The sequence below is a fragment of the Protobothrops mucrosquamatus genome, unplaced genomic scaffold (genome assembly GCF_001527695.2).
Source record: "Protobothrops mucrosquamatus isolate PMUCROS unplaced genomic scaffold, P.Mucros_1.0 scaffold756, whole genome shotgun sequence".
NCBI classification, from domain to species: domain Eukaryota; kingdom Metazoa; phylum Chordata; class Lepidosauria; order Squamata; family Viperidae; genus Protobothrops; species Protobothrops mucrosquamatus.
The window spans coordinates 126,087-140,637 of record NW_015387026.1 but is presented as its reverse complement, the minus strand read 5'-3'; the positions used below and the strand labels follow the sequence as shown (position 1 = coordinate 140,637).

Genomic DNA, 14,551 nt, shown 5'->3' with positions numbered 1-14,551 from the left:
AGAGAGAGGGGGGAGGTCCTCCCCCCCTTTGTGTTGGGGAGGGGGAGAGAGAGAGGGGAGGTCCTCCCCCCATTTGTGGTGGGGAGGGGGAGAGAGAGGGGAGGTCCTCCCCCCCATTTGTGGTGGGGAGGGGGAGAGAGAAGGGAGGTCCTAGGGTTGCCAGGTGTCCACTATTTGAGTGGACAGTCCACTTTTTTCACATTACGTTCACTATTTTTTTTTTCCACAAAATAGTGGACATTTTTGTTTGTTCAAAAGCTTTATGATGAAATGGTACGTAATCTAAAGCTGTACAATCTACTTTTTTTTACTACTTAACACACACACACACACACACACACCCCGCTTGTCCGCTATTTTTTGGAAGCAGACCTGGCAACCCTATCTCCATTGGAATTTTTTTTTTGAGGGGGGGTAAGAAGACACAGCAGGGATGCTGTCTTCACAAAGGGAGTCGGGAGGTGCTGCTGTGTCTGCCAAGTTTACAGATGACCCGAATGTGCAGTCATAAGCCAGAGGGCTGATCGTAGGTTGCTTTTTCAGCCACTTACTAAAGGGTTACAAGTCAAGGACTGTCTGTACTCTGGTCGTGGCGGCCCCCGTGTCCTTTCCCGGGGTGGGGAAACTAGGGCGGACAATACAGATGTGGGGGTTGGAGGCTGAGTTTTATTTATTTGAGTTTGTATTTATTATTATTGAGTCAAACGGGGTTTTTTTTTAATAGTCAATGAAGAATGTATTGCTTCCCCCCCCTTTGTTATTCTTTTGCTTTCTCATTTATCCAATGCATTAGCATTGTTCTTTAGTTTCTTTTCCAAAATCAGCTTGAGCATTCTGAGGAAACTCTGATCTTGTTTTGATGGTTTAGATAATAAGACATGATAGCAGTGGTCCAATATCTCAGGGGCTGCCATAAAGAAGAGGGAGTCAAGCTATTTTCCAAAGCGCCTGAAGGCAGGACGAGAAGCAACGGATGGAAACTAACTAAGGAGAGAAGCAACCTAGAACTAAGGAGAAACTTCCTGACAGTTAGAACAATTAACCAGTGGAACAACCTGCCTCCAGAAGTGGTGAATGCTCCAACACTGGAAGTTTTTAAGAAGAGACTGGACAGCCATTTGTCTGAAATGGTATAGGGTTTCCTGCCTGAGCAGGGGGTTGGGCTAGATGACCTTCAACTTGTTCCACTGGTTAATTGTTCTCACTGTCAGGAAGTTTCTCCTTAGTTCTAGGTTGCTTCCTATTATCTAGGTTGCTTCCTATTATCACATCCATATTCTGCATTCTCAAATCAGTTGACAGGGACTGAGTCGGGGTGGGACTTCCCCATTCTTTGATTTTCTAAGAATAGCGACTCTTTGAATTCTGTTGCCAAAAGTCAAAATGCTGCTAGCCTTTGCCTTTGGAAACCCACAGCTAACGTTGAATGACATTACCCTCACAGGTGTTTTTTTTTTGCTCAATAAGGTTTTTTAAAAAATGAAATACTGTGGATACGGGAAATTCTAGAACAGAAAGGGGTTTTGGGGGGGGCGGGGGCTGTTTTGTTAAAACTAAATCACGTTTGGGGGAAATAAATCGACCTTATGAGCCAACAGTAGCCAGCCAAGCTTCATTTACTAAGTGCCCCTATTATCCGAAGCCATATAAGTGTTAGCCAATTCCGTTAATGGAGGAAAACTGAGATTAAAAAGATGATCAAATGGATCTCTTCTTATTTAAAAGTGGGGAAGGAGTTATATCAGGCAAACATCTCTCGGATGTTGTGGAATCAACATTCAGATAGTTTGACTAGGTAGCCATGCTTAATTATCACCTTCTGCAAACTTCTGGCGCTTAGAATACGCCATCCAGTTTTAATCACCATATTATAAAAAAGATGTGGAGACTCTGGAAAGGGTGCAGAAAAGAGCAACAAAGATGATGAGGGGACTGGAGGCTAAAAGATACGAAGAACAGTTGCAGGAATTGGGTTTGTCTAGTCTAGTGAAAAGAAGCTGCTGAGATATGACACCAGTGTTCCAATATTTGAGGGAGTCAAGCTATTCTCCAAAGCCCCTGAAGGCAGGACAAGAACCAACAGATGGAAACTAATCAAGGAGAGAAGCAACCTGGAACTAAGGAGAAACTTCCTAACAGTAAGAACAATTAACCAGTGGAACGACTTACCTCCAGAATTTGTGGGTGCTCTGTCACTGGAGACTTTTAAGAAGAGATTGGAGAACAATTGTTCTGAAATGGGATAGGGCAGTGGTGGCGAACCTATGGCACGGGTGCCACAGGCTGCACTCAGAGCCCTCTCTGTGGGCACACGTGCCATGCCCCAGAGACAGCAACCGTCCCTCTTCAACCAACCGCCTGCTAACTCGCTGAGGTCCCACGTGGCCAGATGCATCCCAGCACAGCTGGTTTCCCTCCCCACATCCCATCCCTCCTGGCCTCGCATGCTCTCCTTTTCCCAGGCACAACCCACTGCATTGCCTCCTCAGGTGTCGGCCGGCCGTCCAGCTCAGAGGCGGCTTCTCTGAACTGCTGGTGGCGGGCTGCAGAGCCCCAGAGTGTACCAGTTGAGGGGCTGGCAGGCTGTGGCTGCTGACGGACACCATTGCCCCCCATGTGTTCGCTGGCATCTGTGTGCGGGGGCCAATGGTGTCAGGCACCAGCCGCCCCGGCCCCTGCCTCGCCTTGCCCTGCGGCAGTGGCACCCCTGCCCTGCCTCACCTCAGCTCACCCTGCAGGACGAGCCTCCTGCCCACCGCCCCACCTGCCAGAGACCCCCTGGATCTCCCCCAACCCTGCCCGGCCCCCACAGGCGTCCCTCCCCACGAGCAACATCAAGGTGACCATGCCCACCTTGGCCACACCCACCCAGTCTGCCATGACCATCACAGCCACGTCCACCCAGTGGGACACGCCCACCTGCCACCCGACAATGCATAAGTGGGTTTTGGGTTGCAGTTTGGGCACTCGGTCTCTAAAAGGTTCGCCATCACTGGTATAGGGTTTGCTGCTTGAGCAAGAGGCTGGACTAGAAGACCTTCAAGGTCCCTTCCAACTCTTGTTATTCTGTCCTGTTCTGTTCTGTTCTGATAAGCAAAGTCAGTTACGATAGTTGCAGTGTCCTGGGGTCCCGTCATCGTCTTTTGCAACCTTTGGATAAGCAAAAGTCCATGGGAAAGCCAGATTCACTTAACAACCGTGTTACTAGCTTAACAACTGCAGTGATTTGCTTAAAAACGGTGGCGAGAAAGGTCGCCAAATGGGGCAAAATTCACTTTGCATCAGAAATTTTAGGCTCCACTGTGGTCGCAAATCGAGGACTGCCCACCTGTGAGAAGAACCTGCAGAGAACTCTGCAACAATGATTTGCCCCTGTGCTTTTGGTCCCACGGCTTGCCCTCCTCAGAGAAACCCCAGGTCACAGGTTCTGACATTATCAACGGCCTCTCCTCAAGGACCGTAAAAAGAGAACACCCCGGAGTTGCCAGAGAAGCGAAAACAGAAACTGCATCTAGCTCACTTCCCCCTTAGCTACTGTAAAAGCAGGCTGATCTTTTTAAATTACACATTTAAACTTTCACACACATGGCAGGAAAAGCTATTTTAGCTTCTGCTCGGCTGAAGCGGAGCTCACTGTGTTAGTGGAGACACAAGGCCTATGGAGGAAACAGGTAAGGAGCTTGTCCATTGCTTGGTAGGTAGCTTATGCTTCCCCCCCCCCTTTTTTTTTTCTTAAAAGAGAGCAAGGACTCCTTCAGACTCCTGGATTCAATATGTCAATATTTGCAAAAAGGCTGCGATTGAGCTCTTTGTCAGTCTGGAAGAATTTGCGTTGTTTTTTTTTAAAGTTGGGCAAAGAGACTCTAGAGCTGGCAGTCCCCAGCCCCTAACGTGGCTGGTTTGAGAACGAAGCGTTTGCCAGATTTTGTCATTTTATCCACCTGCGTCAGACAGAAACCGCTTCCATGGATTTATTCAAGGATCTGGTCTCGCCGGGCTAGGAAGCAGGGCAGAGCTGTGAGTTCTAGTTCTACCTGAGCCAGGACAGCCAGATGGGCCGGTCACTCTTCTCAGCTCAACCCACTTCACAGGGTTGTCGTTGTGGGGGAAATGGGAGGAGGAAGGTATGTTGGATATGCTTACTGCCTTGAGTTATTTGTAAAACTAATAAAGGTAGGAAACAGGTAGGTAGTTAGTTGGGTGGGTGGTGGATGGGTGGATTGATGGAAAGATAGAGATAAGATAAGATAAGATAAGATAAGATAAGATAAGATAAGATAAGATAAGATAAGATAAGATAAGATAAGATAAGGTAGGTAGATAGGTAGACAGATAGACAGACAGGCATACAGAAAGAAAGAAAGACAGAGGAGAGAAAAATAGATAGATAGATGATAGATAGATAGATAGATAGATAGATAGATAGATAGATAGATAGATAGATAGATAGATAGATAGATAGATAGATAGATAGATAGGTAAGTAGACAGATAGATAGACAGACAGACAGATAGACAGACAGGCATACAGAAAGAAAGACAAAGACAGAGGAGAGAAAAATTAGATAGATGATAGATAGATAGATAGATAGATAGATAGATGATAGGTAGGTAGACAGAGAGATTGAGAGATAGATAGGCACACAAAAAGAAAGACAGAAAGACAGACAGGAGAGAAAGATGATAGATTAGATAGATAGATAGATAGATAGATAGATAGATAGATAGATAGATAGATAGATAGATAGATAGATAGATAGATAGATAGATAGATAGATAGATAGATAGATAGATAGACAGATAGACAGACAGGCATACAGAAAGAAAGACAAAGACAGAGGAGAGAAAAATTAGATAGATAGATAGATAGATAGATAGATAGATAGATAGATAGATAGATAGATAAACAGACTGACAGACCGACCAAACTGGCTCTCAAAAAAACTCTAGAGCTGTGTTTCTCAACCTCAAGAACTTTAAGATGTGTGGACTTCAATTCCCAGAATTCCCCAGCCAGTATAGTATAACTGGCTGGGGAATTCTGGGAGTTGAAGTCCATGCATCTTAAAATTGTTGAGTTTCAAAAACAGAGCTATTAAATTCTTGTGAACTGAGCAAAAATAGCAGAGACAAACCGTAGAGTGAGTGAGCAGTGAGGAAAGAGCGAGACCTCAAGCAGAGATCAAGAAAAATCACATTTGCCACTTGTTGGGCACCACACAGCGTCAATTGCCATATGCAGAAAGCAAGCAAGCAGCTGGTGTTGTTTTTTTTTCTTCTCTTGCTTGTGGGGTAACACAAGCAATTGATTAATTGCAGAAACTACAGCCCACATTGGAAAAAGCCTTGCTGATACCAAGGTGGGGTTAGTTTCAAAAGAGGGGGGCCAGGACTGAACCATAATTTATTTTAATGCATATCACATCCTCCAGATAAAAAGAATTGGTGTCAGTATATGTCTACCCACGGAATTAAAAGCATTATTTGCCCACTATTAGAAATTACATTCGGGGGATTTTTTTTATTATTATTTGGGGTATTCAGAGTTTCAGTCCATCTGATGTATAAATATGCACGTTTTATACTCTTTTTAACAGCTTTGGAAGTGGAAAATCAGTAATCTGCTTAATTACTTCCCCTATCTTTTCCTGCTGATTACGACCCACTCAAGGTGTCCCTCACCTGCATGGTTTTCCTTATGTTTTAATTCTGGCCAGAAAAAAAATAAAATGGGTGAGAACAATTAGGAAGTGAGAAGCGAAAAAGAGGAAAAATAAGGTTACGCTTTCTGCAATTCGTTTAAGTTTCCTCCATTAATAATTGCAGCCAATAGGGAGCAGGAGTCAGTCTCTATTTCAGGGGTAGGCAACCTTGGCTCTTTTATGACTCGTGGACTTCAACTCCCAGAATTCCTGAGCTCAGGAATTCTGGGAGTTGAAGTCCACGAGTCATAAAAGAGCCAAGGTTGCCTACCCCTGCGTCTATTTCATCAGGCCATAAACATAGGCAGTATTGACCATGATATTTAAAATCTTTTTTTTAGTCTATTGTTTTGGTTGTACACCGGTGTAAGTGCTATTTCTGTAATTCACCGATGTAAATAATCAACTGACATTCATTTAACCTCCTATAAATGCTCTTGCTGTAAAAATTACCGAATGGTATATATCCATTGTGGCGAACCTATGGCACACGTGCCACAGGTGGCACGCAAAGCCCTCTCTGTGGACACGCACGCTGTCGCTCCAGTCCTAGGCCTTCAGCTGGGTTTTCTAAAACCTTTTCACTTTAGGCCTCCGCCGCCGTGTGCAAAAAATAAATAAATAAATGTTCAATCAATCAATCAATTTCAACTTCTCGCGGGGGAAAAAAAACGATCTCACAAAGTTGGAACTGATTCATTGAACTTTTTAGTCCCACCCAGTCTGCGCCATGCCCATCCAATTGGCCACACCCATCCAATTAGCCACACCCACCCAATGGGCCATGCCCACCCAATGGGCCACGCCCACCCGGCACCCGATGATACGTAGGTGGGTTTTGGGTTGCAGTTTGGGCACTTGGTCTTTAAGAGGTTCACCGTCACTGGTATATATAAAAAATCTTCACTTTCCGTTCTGTCATTCTTCTTCTTCTTCTTCTTCTTGTGCCATATCCGTTATCGGACGTTGGCGGTCATGTTGGCGATCCTGTTTTTATCAGCAGCCGCATGAAAAAGTGCTGCTGAGTTTTGTCCAAACCGGTCCCTTAGATTTTGAAGCCACGATGTTCTTCTTCTGCCTGGACCTCGTTTGCCTTCAATCTTTCCCTGGAGGATTCAATGGAGTATGCCGTGTTTTTCTGGGTGTCGCATCACAGGTCCGAAATATTCAGTTCAGTTCAGTCATTACCGTTAAAAAAAACTGATTCCCTAATTGGCACGCATGAAAATGTTTTTTTAAAAAAAGGTTTGATTTTGTTGGTTTTGTGTTTTGGTTCTAGGTTTCTGCACCGATTCAGGAGGCTAGGAACTGAAAAATCCTATTCAGCCATGGGCCGAATGAACTTCGTACATTTTTTCCTGGCTTTTGTTCTGTTTAACACTCGGGGGATCACCGCTTACGGCTTCAGAAACTGCATCCAAACCATGAAGTATCCTCTGTATTTCAGGTGCATGCAGCGTTTCCTGAACAATATCTCCAGTATTTTAGATGACCTCCCTAATTACGCCGAAGTGGTCAACGCATCCCATAACTCCATTAAAGTCTTGCCTTATGGGAGCTTCCGTCACCTTTCTAAATTGAAGGTCCTACAGTTGAGTTATAACAAAATGGAGAAAATAGAAGGTGGGGCCTTTGAGAACCTGACGGCCTTGGAAAGGCTAAATCTCTCCTATAATTATCTCACAAATCTTTCCCAAGGCACTTTCTTTGGCTTGGCTAACCTCACCTTCCTTCTCTTGCACAATAATCACTTGCGCGTGCTTCATCGGGATGCTTTTAGTCTGTTACCAAGCCTTCTGGATTTGCAGCTGCAGTTCAACAGTTTGAGCAGCTTTAACCTCGTGATTCAGAGCATACAGAAGTTAAACCAGCTGAAATACCTCAACCTCTGCAACAATAATCTGACTTTTCTCCAGCCGGAACTGGGATTTCCTCCTTCCTTGTATAACCTTAAGCTCTGCAACAATTCTCTTCGTAAGATGGATGGGCCAGGGCCAGGATTCTTGGGGAACGTCAAGGTGCTGGACCTATCTTACAACAAGTTCTCGGAGACCTCTTCCTTTGCTAACGTTAGCCTCCGGGGACTCCAAAGATTGAAGTTGGCGGGGAACAATATCGACGTCCTACAATTCTTGGATATTTCTAAACTGAAGCCTCGCAGCCTCGATTACTCTGGATTGCGTTTAAATAAAGTTTCACAGCTGACCAAGGTGTGCCAGCATCTTGGGAAATCCAGCCGTCCCTTCAGCCTACGTCTGCAGAGCAACAACCTGAGGAATTTGAGTAGCCAAGCGTTTCTAGCTTGTCCTCCCATCTGGCTTCTAGATCTTTCCAGGAATCGCCTCAGGTCAGTGGACTGCGTGAGGCAAATGTTGAACGCCACAGCACAAAGCCATTTGAGCACATTGTTGGTAGAGCACAATCTGTTGAAACAGCTCAGAAGTTGCTTTAGCACAGCTCCCTTCGAAGCGCTGACGACCATCTCTTTCCGTTTTAATCGCATCCTCTCGATCAGCAGTTCGGCTTTCCACTACGCCCCTAATTTGATCAGCCTCCATTTGAATATCAACAGTATTGCTTTCCTGCATGCCAGAGCCTTGAAGGGTTTGAAACAACTCAGAGAGCTGCGTTTGGATAACAATCTTCTGACTGATATCTACAACAACAGCTTCAGTGACCTCAGCAACCTCCAAATACTCAATCTCAGGAACAACCACGTTTCGGTTCTCTTCCCTGGCACCTTCAAGAATCTTGGGAAGCTCCACATTTTAGACCTGGGGGGAAACAACATTCACAGGCTGTCCAACGTGTCATTCGAAGGGCTGAGGAATCTTTCCAATCTCTACCTGGATAACAACAACATTCAGTACATCAGCCCTAGTTTTTTCCGTCCGATCGAGAGGACTCTCCAAGTGCTCGATCTGATGGGGAATAAGATATACTTTATCAGCAAGAATCAACTCAAGCAGCCTCCCTTCTCCAACCTGCAGAAGGTCTACGATCTCAAACTTCAACTGCAGCGGCCCCACGGTTTGAAAGTCATTCCCTCGGGCTTCCTCAAGGGCCTGACCTCTTTGCGCAACCTCTACCTGTCGGAGAACAAAATCCTGTCCATCGCACCCGACGTCTTTGATGACTTAAGGCAGCTGGAATACCTAACCTTGGCCGATACCAGTAATGGCAGGGGGGACCTCCCCCCCGGTATCTTCAAGAATCTTAAGAAACTGACAACTCTCGATCTGGAGAACGCCGGCCTTCGCACCATGACCCTAGAGGTCTTTGGCAACCTTAGCAACCTGCGCTACCTTTTGTTAGGCAAGAACGAGCTAAAGACGTTCAACAGCAGCGTGGCGAAAGCGCTTCCGTCGCTGAGCTACCTTGACCTACGCAAGTGCCCTTTGGTTTGTACCTGTGACAATGTGTGGTTCCAGAACTGGCTAAGCAATAGTTTGGTGCAGGTGGTCTATCTCTACAATTATTCCTGCAATTCTGGCCAACAGCCTAGTTATGTTTATAGTTTTGACACCCATGTTTGTTTCCAAGATATAGGGCTGTACCTATTCTCTGCCACCTTCCCGTTTTTGCTGCTCTTCATGATGCTGCCTTTCCTTTACCATCGCAGCTACTCGCGCCTAAAATACCACATCTACGTCTTGCGCGCTTGGGTCAATGATTACTGGAGGCGGGGCAAAGACGAGCATTACAAATTTGACGCCTTTGTCTCCTACAACTCGGCGGATGAGAGCTGGGTGCTAGAACAATTGGTACCCAGTCTAGAGAAAGCAGGAGCCCCGACTTTCCGGCTTTGTCTCCATCACCGAGACTTTCAGCCCGGGAGATACGTAATAGACAATATAGTCGACAGCATCCACAACAGCCGGCATACTATTTGTATAATCAGCAGGAGGTATCTGCAGAGCGAATGGTGCTCCATGGAGATTCAGCTCGCCAGTTATCGTCTTTTTGACGAACTGAAAGACGTGCTTATTCCTGTTATCCTAGAAGCCATCCCCGAGAGAGAACTTTCCGTCTACCATCGGATGCGGAAAGTGATGCTGAAGAAGACATACATTGCATGGTCCCCAGACCCCGAGGCTCAGAGGCTGTTCTGGGCTAAGTTGAGGACGGCTCTGAAGGCCGGCAATTCTGAGGACAAAGAGGAGAACGTGACAGACTGGTATGATCAAGAAGACACGTCGGAATCCAGCCCGCTGCAACCGTGATTCAATTTGAACACGCAGAATACTGAAGCGTTGTAAGATGGCCTCTTTTCATACACGTTTTCCTTCCTCTTTGTGTGTTAACGATCTTCTTTAGAATATGTGGTAAACATATAAAAACACCGGGATAGACTCAAGCTGGTTGGATCAGAAGAATTTTTTTTTTTTGGGCTGACTGTTTTGCAATGTCCTTAACATTATTGCCTCAGGTTTCTGATGTTGTCGTACACACTTGGCAGTTTCAGTAATTTTAAATACATTTTCGTTGTGTATTTCCTGCAGGAAAAAGGGCATATGGGCAAATGGACATGCAAAGCATGATGTCTTCACATATAATGCTTAATATGATATATCTTGGTTCACACACATATCTCAACCCCACTTAAGCCTAGTCTATCATGATACAAAATTTTTGGACTACTATACGTTTATGATATGAAATGATTGGACTAGCTTAATTTGATTGTTATTATTATACAAGGACCGAATTAAAATAGTCCAATCATTTTTATTAATATAAGCTTCCATAATGAAATGTGGAGAATTTCTACACAAGATTTTAGCGGTTTAGCAATTCTGTATGCCTTCAACAAAATTAAAAGTAGTGGAAATGGGATAATTCCATTTAATTTTCATACTTTTGTGAGAAGGACTAGAACAGAGGTAGGCAACCTTGGCTCTTTTATGACTGGTGGACTTCAACTCCCAGAATTCCTGAGCCAGCCATGCTGAGGGGAAAGGGAGAGGTTTCCATGCTGAGCCATGCTGGCTCAGGAATTCTGGGAGTTGAAGTCCACCAGTCATAAAAGAGCCAAGGTTGCCTACCCCTGGACTAGAATTATCTCTGTGAGCAAAATTGCACATCCAGGTAAATTCATGGCAATGGCTACCAACACTCGTGAACTTTCATTTAGTACAAGTAGTTCTCCATTTATAGCCATTCATTCAGTGTCCATTCAAAGTTACAATGGCACTGAAAACAGTTACTCACAACTGGTCCTCACACTTACAACCGACCCAGTATCCCCACGGTCATGTGATTCAAATTCAGGTGCTTGGCAACCAGCATGTATTGCAACAATTGTAGCTTTGATCGCGTGATCGCTATTTGCGATCTTCCCAACCAGCTTCTAGCATGCAAAATCAATGTGGGAAGCTGGATTCACTTAACAAATGCATGTGTGATTCACTTCACAACCGTGGCAAATGGGTTACAAAACTGGGTACGACTTATATAACATCCACCTCGCTTAACAACAGCAGTTCTGTTTTCAGTTGTGGTCACAAGTCAAGGACTACCACTATTGCTGTACTAAGGACGCCTCAGATGTAACTTATTCTTTTCCCGATGGGACCCTTTTATCATTTCCTCCCAGCACCCTTAATCAACGGAGGCCAATTCAGAGATCCTTGCAAGGAAATCTCTACAGTACTGGATCCCCAGAATTTCTATCCAAGACAAATTTGCATTCTCTTTTGGACTCATCTGCAGAAGATGTGTGTAGTCATTTGCAACTGACATATCATCTCTAACCATCCGTGACCTCCAAGGCAGAGTAGTCTATTTCCAAATTCCTTAGCATAGAAAATCGGTTTCACTAATGTGAATTAGTACAGTAGTACAATAATGTGCTCATTACTGCAATTTCCTCTGTTTATTTAGACAGGGGTTCTGCACTGATTCTTTCCCGAGCAATTCCCACTCCACTCGAAACTTATTGCTGTGGATGTTTACCCATCTAGCATCATTAACTGAGGAATAATCTGTTCAAGTATTCTCCTGGTATGAAGGAGCAGAGGAAAAAAACCATGAATTAAGAGACCGATACTTGCATACTGAGCAGGAAAAGCAAGAGAAACAAGGCCATCCAGGCAGAATCTTCTCAGGTGGATGCATGAGTGGCTTCAGTGTGGTTTTGTCTAACTTTAAAAGAACTGTATCCTAGTCCAGGGCTTTTCAACCTTTTCACCCATTGTACCACTTTTAGGATATGGCACTATCCGAGTACCACCAGTCGCCTAGCAAGGTGTCAAAAACTTGATGACCCCCCCTCAAAAAGGAAAAAAGTGATAAAGTACAGGTAGTCCTCGACTTACAACAGTTCATTTAGTGACTGTTCGAAGTTACAATGGCACTGAAAAAAGTGCCCCCCAAGCCACAGCCGAGCAAGACACTTGCCTGCCCACCCGGCCGCACTCTTCCTCCTGTCCGAGGTTTTCATTGTTGTGAGCATTTCTGTTGAGGATTGGCAGTGGGGGTGGGGTGGGGGGTGTTTGGTTTGTATTCCCCCCGTCTGCTGGGTGGTTGCAGNGGTCACTTCACATGACCCTGGGACACTGTGACCGTCATAAATATGAATCAGTTGCCAAGCATCTGAATGTAAATCACAAGACCCTGGAGATGCTGCAACATTCCAGCTGATCGGCGCTTCTTCTGGGCTCAGCAGAAGTGCCAGGATCAGTGCTGCTTTCCAGCTGGAGCCTGGCACTGATCCTGGTGCTTCCGCTGAGCCCTGGCAGCCCCGAAGAAGCGCTAATCCTGGCGCTTCCGCTGAGCCCTGACAGCCCTGCAGCTCCAGCCGTCTCTCGCTCAGGCTTGTGCGGTGCTGCCACCGGTTCAGCTCATTCCCCTCCCCCGCTACCACTTTTCTGGGATGGTCGCGTACCACCTGCCAGGTGCCAATGTACCACAGGTGGTACCCGTACCACTGGTTGAAAAGCCCTGTCCTAGTACTCAAGAAAACAAAATAGACAAAGGAAAAAATATCAGATATCTTTGCTAGTACAGGTAGTCCTCAACTTACAACAGTTCATTTAGTGGCCGTTCAAAGTGAACAAAGTGACTTATGACTGTTTTTCACACTTAGGACTTTTGCAGCATCCCCAGGGTCACGTGATCAAAATTCAGACGCTGGGCAACTGACTTGATATTTCCAGTGTCCCAGGCTCATTTGTGATTTTCTGACAAGCAAAGTCAGTGGGGAAAGCCGGAATCATTTAACAACCATGTTATTAACTTAACTGCCGTGATTCACTTCAGAACTGTGCCAAGAAAGGTCATAAATTCGCTTAACAACTTGTCTCACTTAGCAACAGAAATTTTGGGTTCAATTGTGGTCGTAGGTCAAGGACTACCTGCACCAAGTCGCCGTATGAAAGTTGGGTGGTTATAAAAAAAATGGTTGCATAAATAATAAAATAAAAGCTTTGCAGGCAGCTTCCTATTTAGCTATGTCAGCAGTTTCTTCCCCCATCATTTCTCAACTACTTTGTTCCCCTGCATCTTTAGAGTGAAGTAAGTACTTAATTCTGCAAATGCCAACTCTTTTTATGTCACTTCTTGCAACCTGGAATCTCCCCTCCCATCATATCACGAACAGTGTTACAGATTTAACTTTGTGGAAGTAAAATCAACACCACCGCACGGCACATAATTGCAAAAAAGATGAAATACATCAGAAGCTTCAAAACGACAATCCAAATCAAACCCTATCAGGTATCCTTGTGATATGATGATGTAGATATTTATTCTGCCCTATAAAAATCATCTGGATTGTTTCCCTCCCTTCAAAAACGGCAAAAGAACAGTATTGTGTTTCTTAGAATGTAATTTAATGAAGGCTGGTAATAGGATTTTGTGCCTCATCATACACAATGGAAGACAACCAACCTTCGTCGCCCCTTGTAAAGCAATTGCCTCATGGGGCTGGCTTATCTGGAAAAAAAAGAGACTATAATTCTGAAAGTGACCTGAACAAAAAGGGCTTTTTTAAAAAAACTGAAGGAAAAAAAAAATCACAGAACAAAATGATTGAGAGAGATGCAATTACAGGTCCAATGTGGCTAATGCTACTTCTGAGTTAATATGTCTTGGTTCTCCTATTCATGCTGAGCAATTTTCTGTCTCTTTTTCCAAGTCTTTAACGATGCAGTTTGCACAGGTTTTCAGTACAACTTCATCCTGGGGAAGGCCCAGGGTTCAGGACTGGACTGCCCCCACAGATGGCCCTGTAAGGTGCAGAGAGGAGAATCCCCGTTCTCTAAAGCTTCGGAAGGGGGGAAACAAGACATGGGCAGTTGCTGCAAAACGTGCAGCTGCTGTGCGCCTTCCAAACGAAGCAGCCTTCCCAGACCACAAACCTGGTTCCCGGGTCTGGAAGCTCCCTTTTCTCTAGAACCTTGCATTTTGTCGGAGGCCTCTGCCAGCCCCCAGAGCTGGTGGTTGGGTGAGGCCCTTCCTTGCTCGGCAGATATTTTCTGATAATAGAGCCTAGGTTTTCCTTGCCCAGGGAGCCCATTTTTTAGCTGAGGGTGTCTGCTGGGTGCGGAGACATCTTGCTGAAAGCACTGCCTGTAGAAAGAACGAGGCGGTTGAGAGATGACATCGAGCTGGAAAAATTCCTTGGGCTGCCCTTGTTCCGAGCGCAGTTCTCTGGAAGACAGCGGCAGGTGAGCCAAGGACGAACAGGCCAGGGCTCGGGAGATTGGGAATTTGGCCTCCTTACTGGGCAGTTTAGGACTCCAGATACTTTTTAAGACATCGAAAGAAGTCTGGAAGTCCGGGGTGGCTCTTTCCGTAGCGGCGAGCCCTAAGTCGAGAAGTTGAGAACCGTGCAGCTCCTGGGAAGGA

General features: G+C 45.3%; 2 protein-coding genes across 2 annotated transcripts in view; both read left to right on the top strand.

Moving 5' to 3' along the window:
- Positions 1-7,029: 7,029 nt before the first annotated feature.
- On the top strand, positions 7,030-10,014 carry LOC107289709 (toll-like receptor 13). The gene has a single exon (XM_015818510.1). It carries the CDS (start codon positions 7,030-7,032, stop codon positions 9,922-9,924), a length of 2,895 nt encoding a protein of 964 aa, XP_015673996.1. The 3' UTR covers positions 9,925-10,014.
- Positions 10,015-14,299: 4,285 nt separating this feature from the next.
- Positions 14,300-14,551, top strand: part of LOC107289708 (histone-lysine N-methyltransferase PRDM9-like) — a 29,203-nt gene continuing 28,951 nt past the window's right edge. Inside the window, exon 1 of the mRNA XM_015818509.1 lies at positions 14,300-14,370. Within this exon, the coding sequence (XP_015673995.1) occupies positions 14,300-14,370 (71 nt within the window). The remainder of the gene's footprint in view (positions 14,371-14,551) is intronic.

What these genes read in the sequence shown, in the direction of transcription:
- LOC107289709 (XM_015818510.1), top strand. Translation starts at nt 7,030, where the DNA reads ATGGGCCGAATGAACTTCGTACATTTTTTCCTGGCTTTTGTTCTGTTT.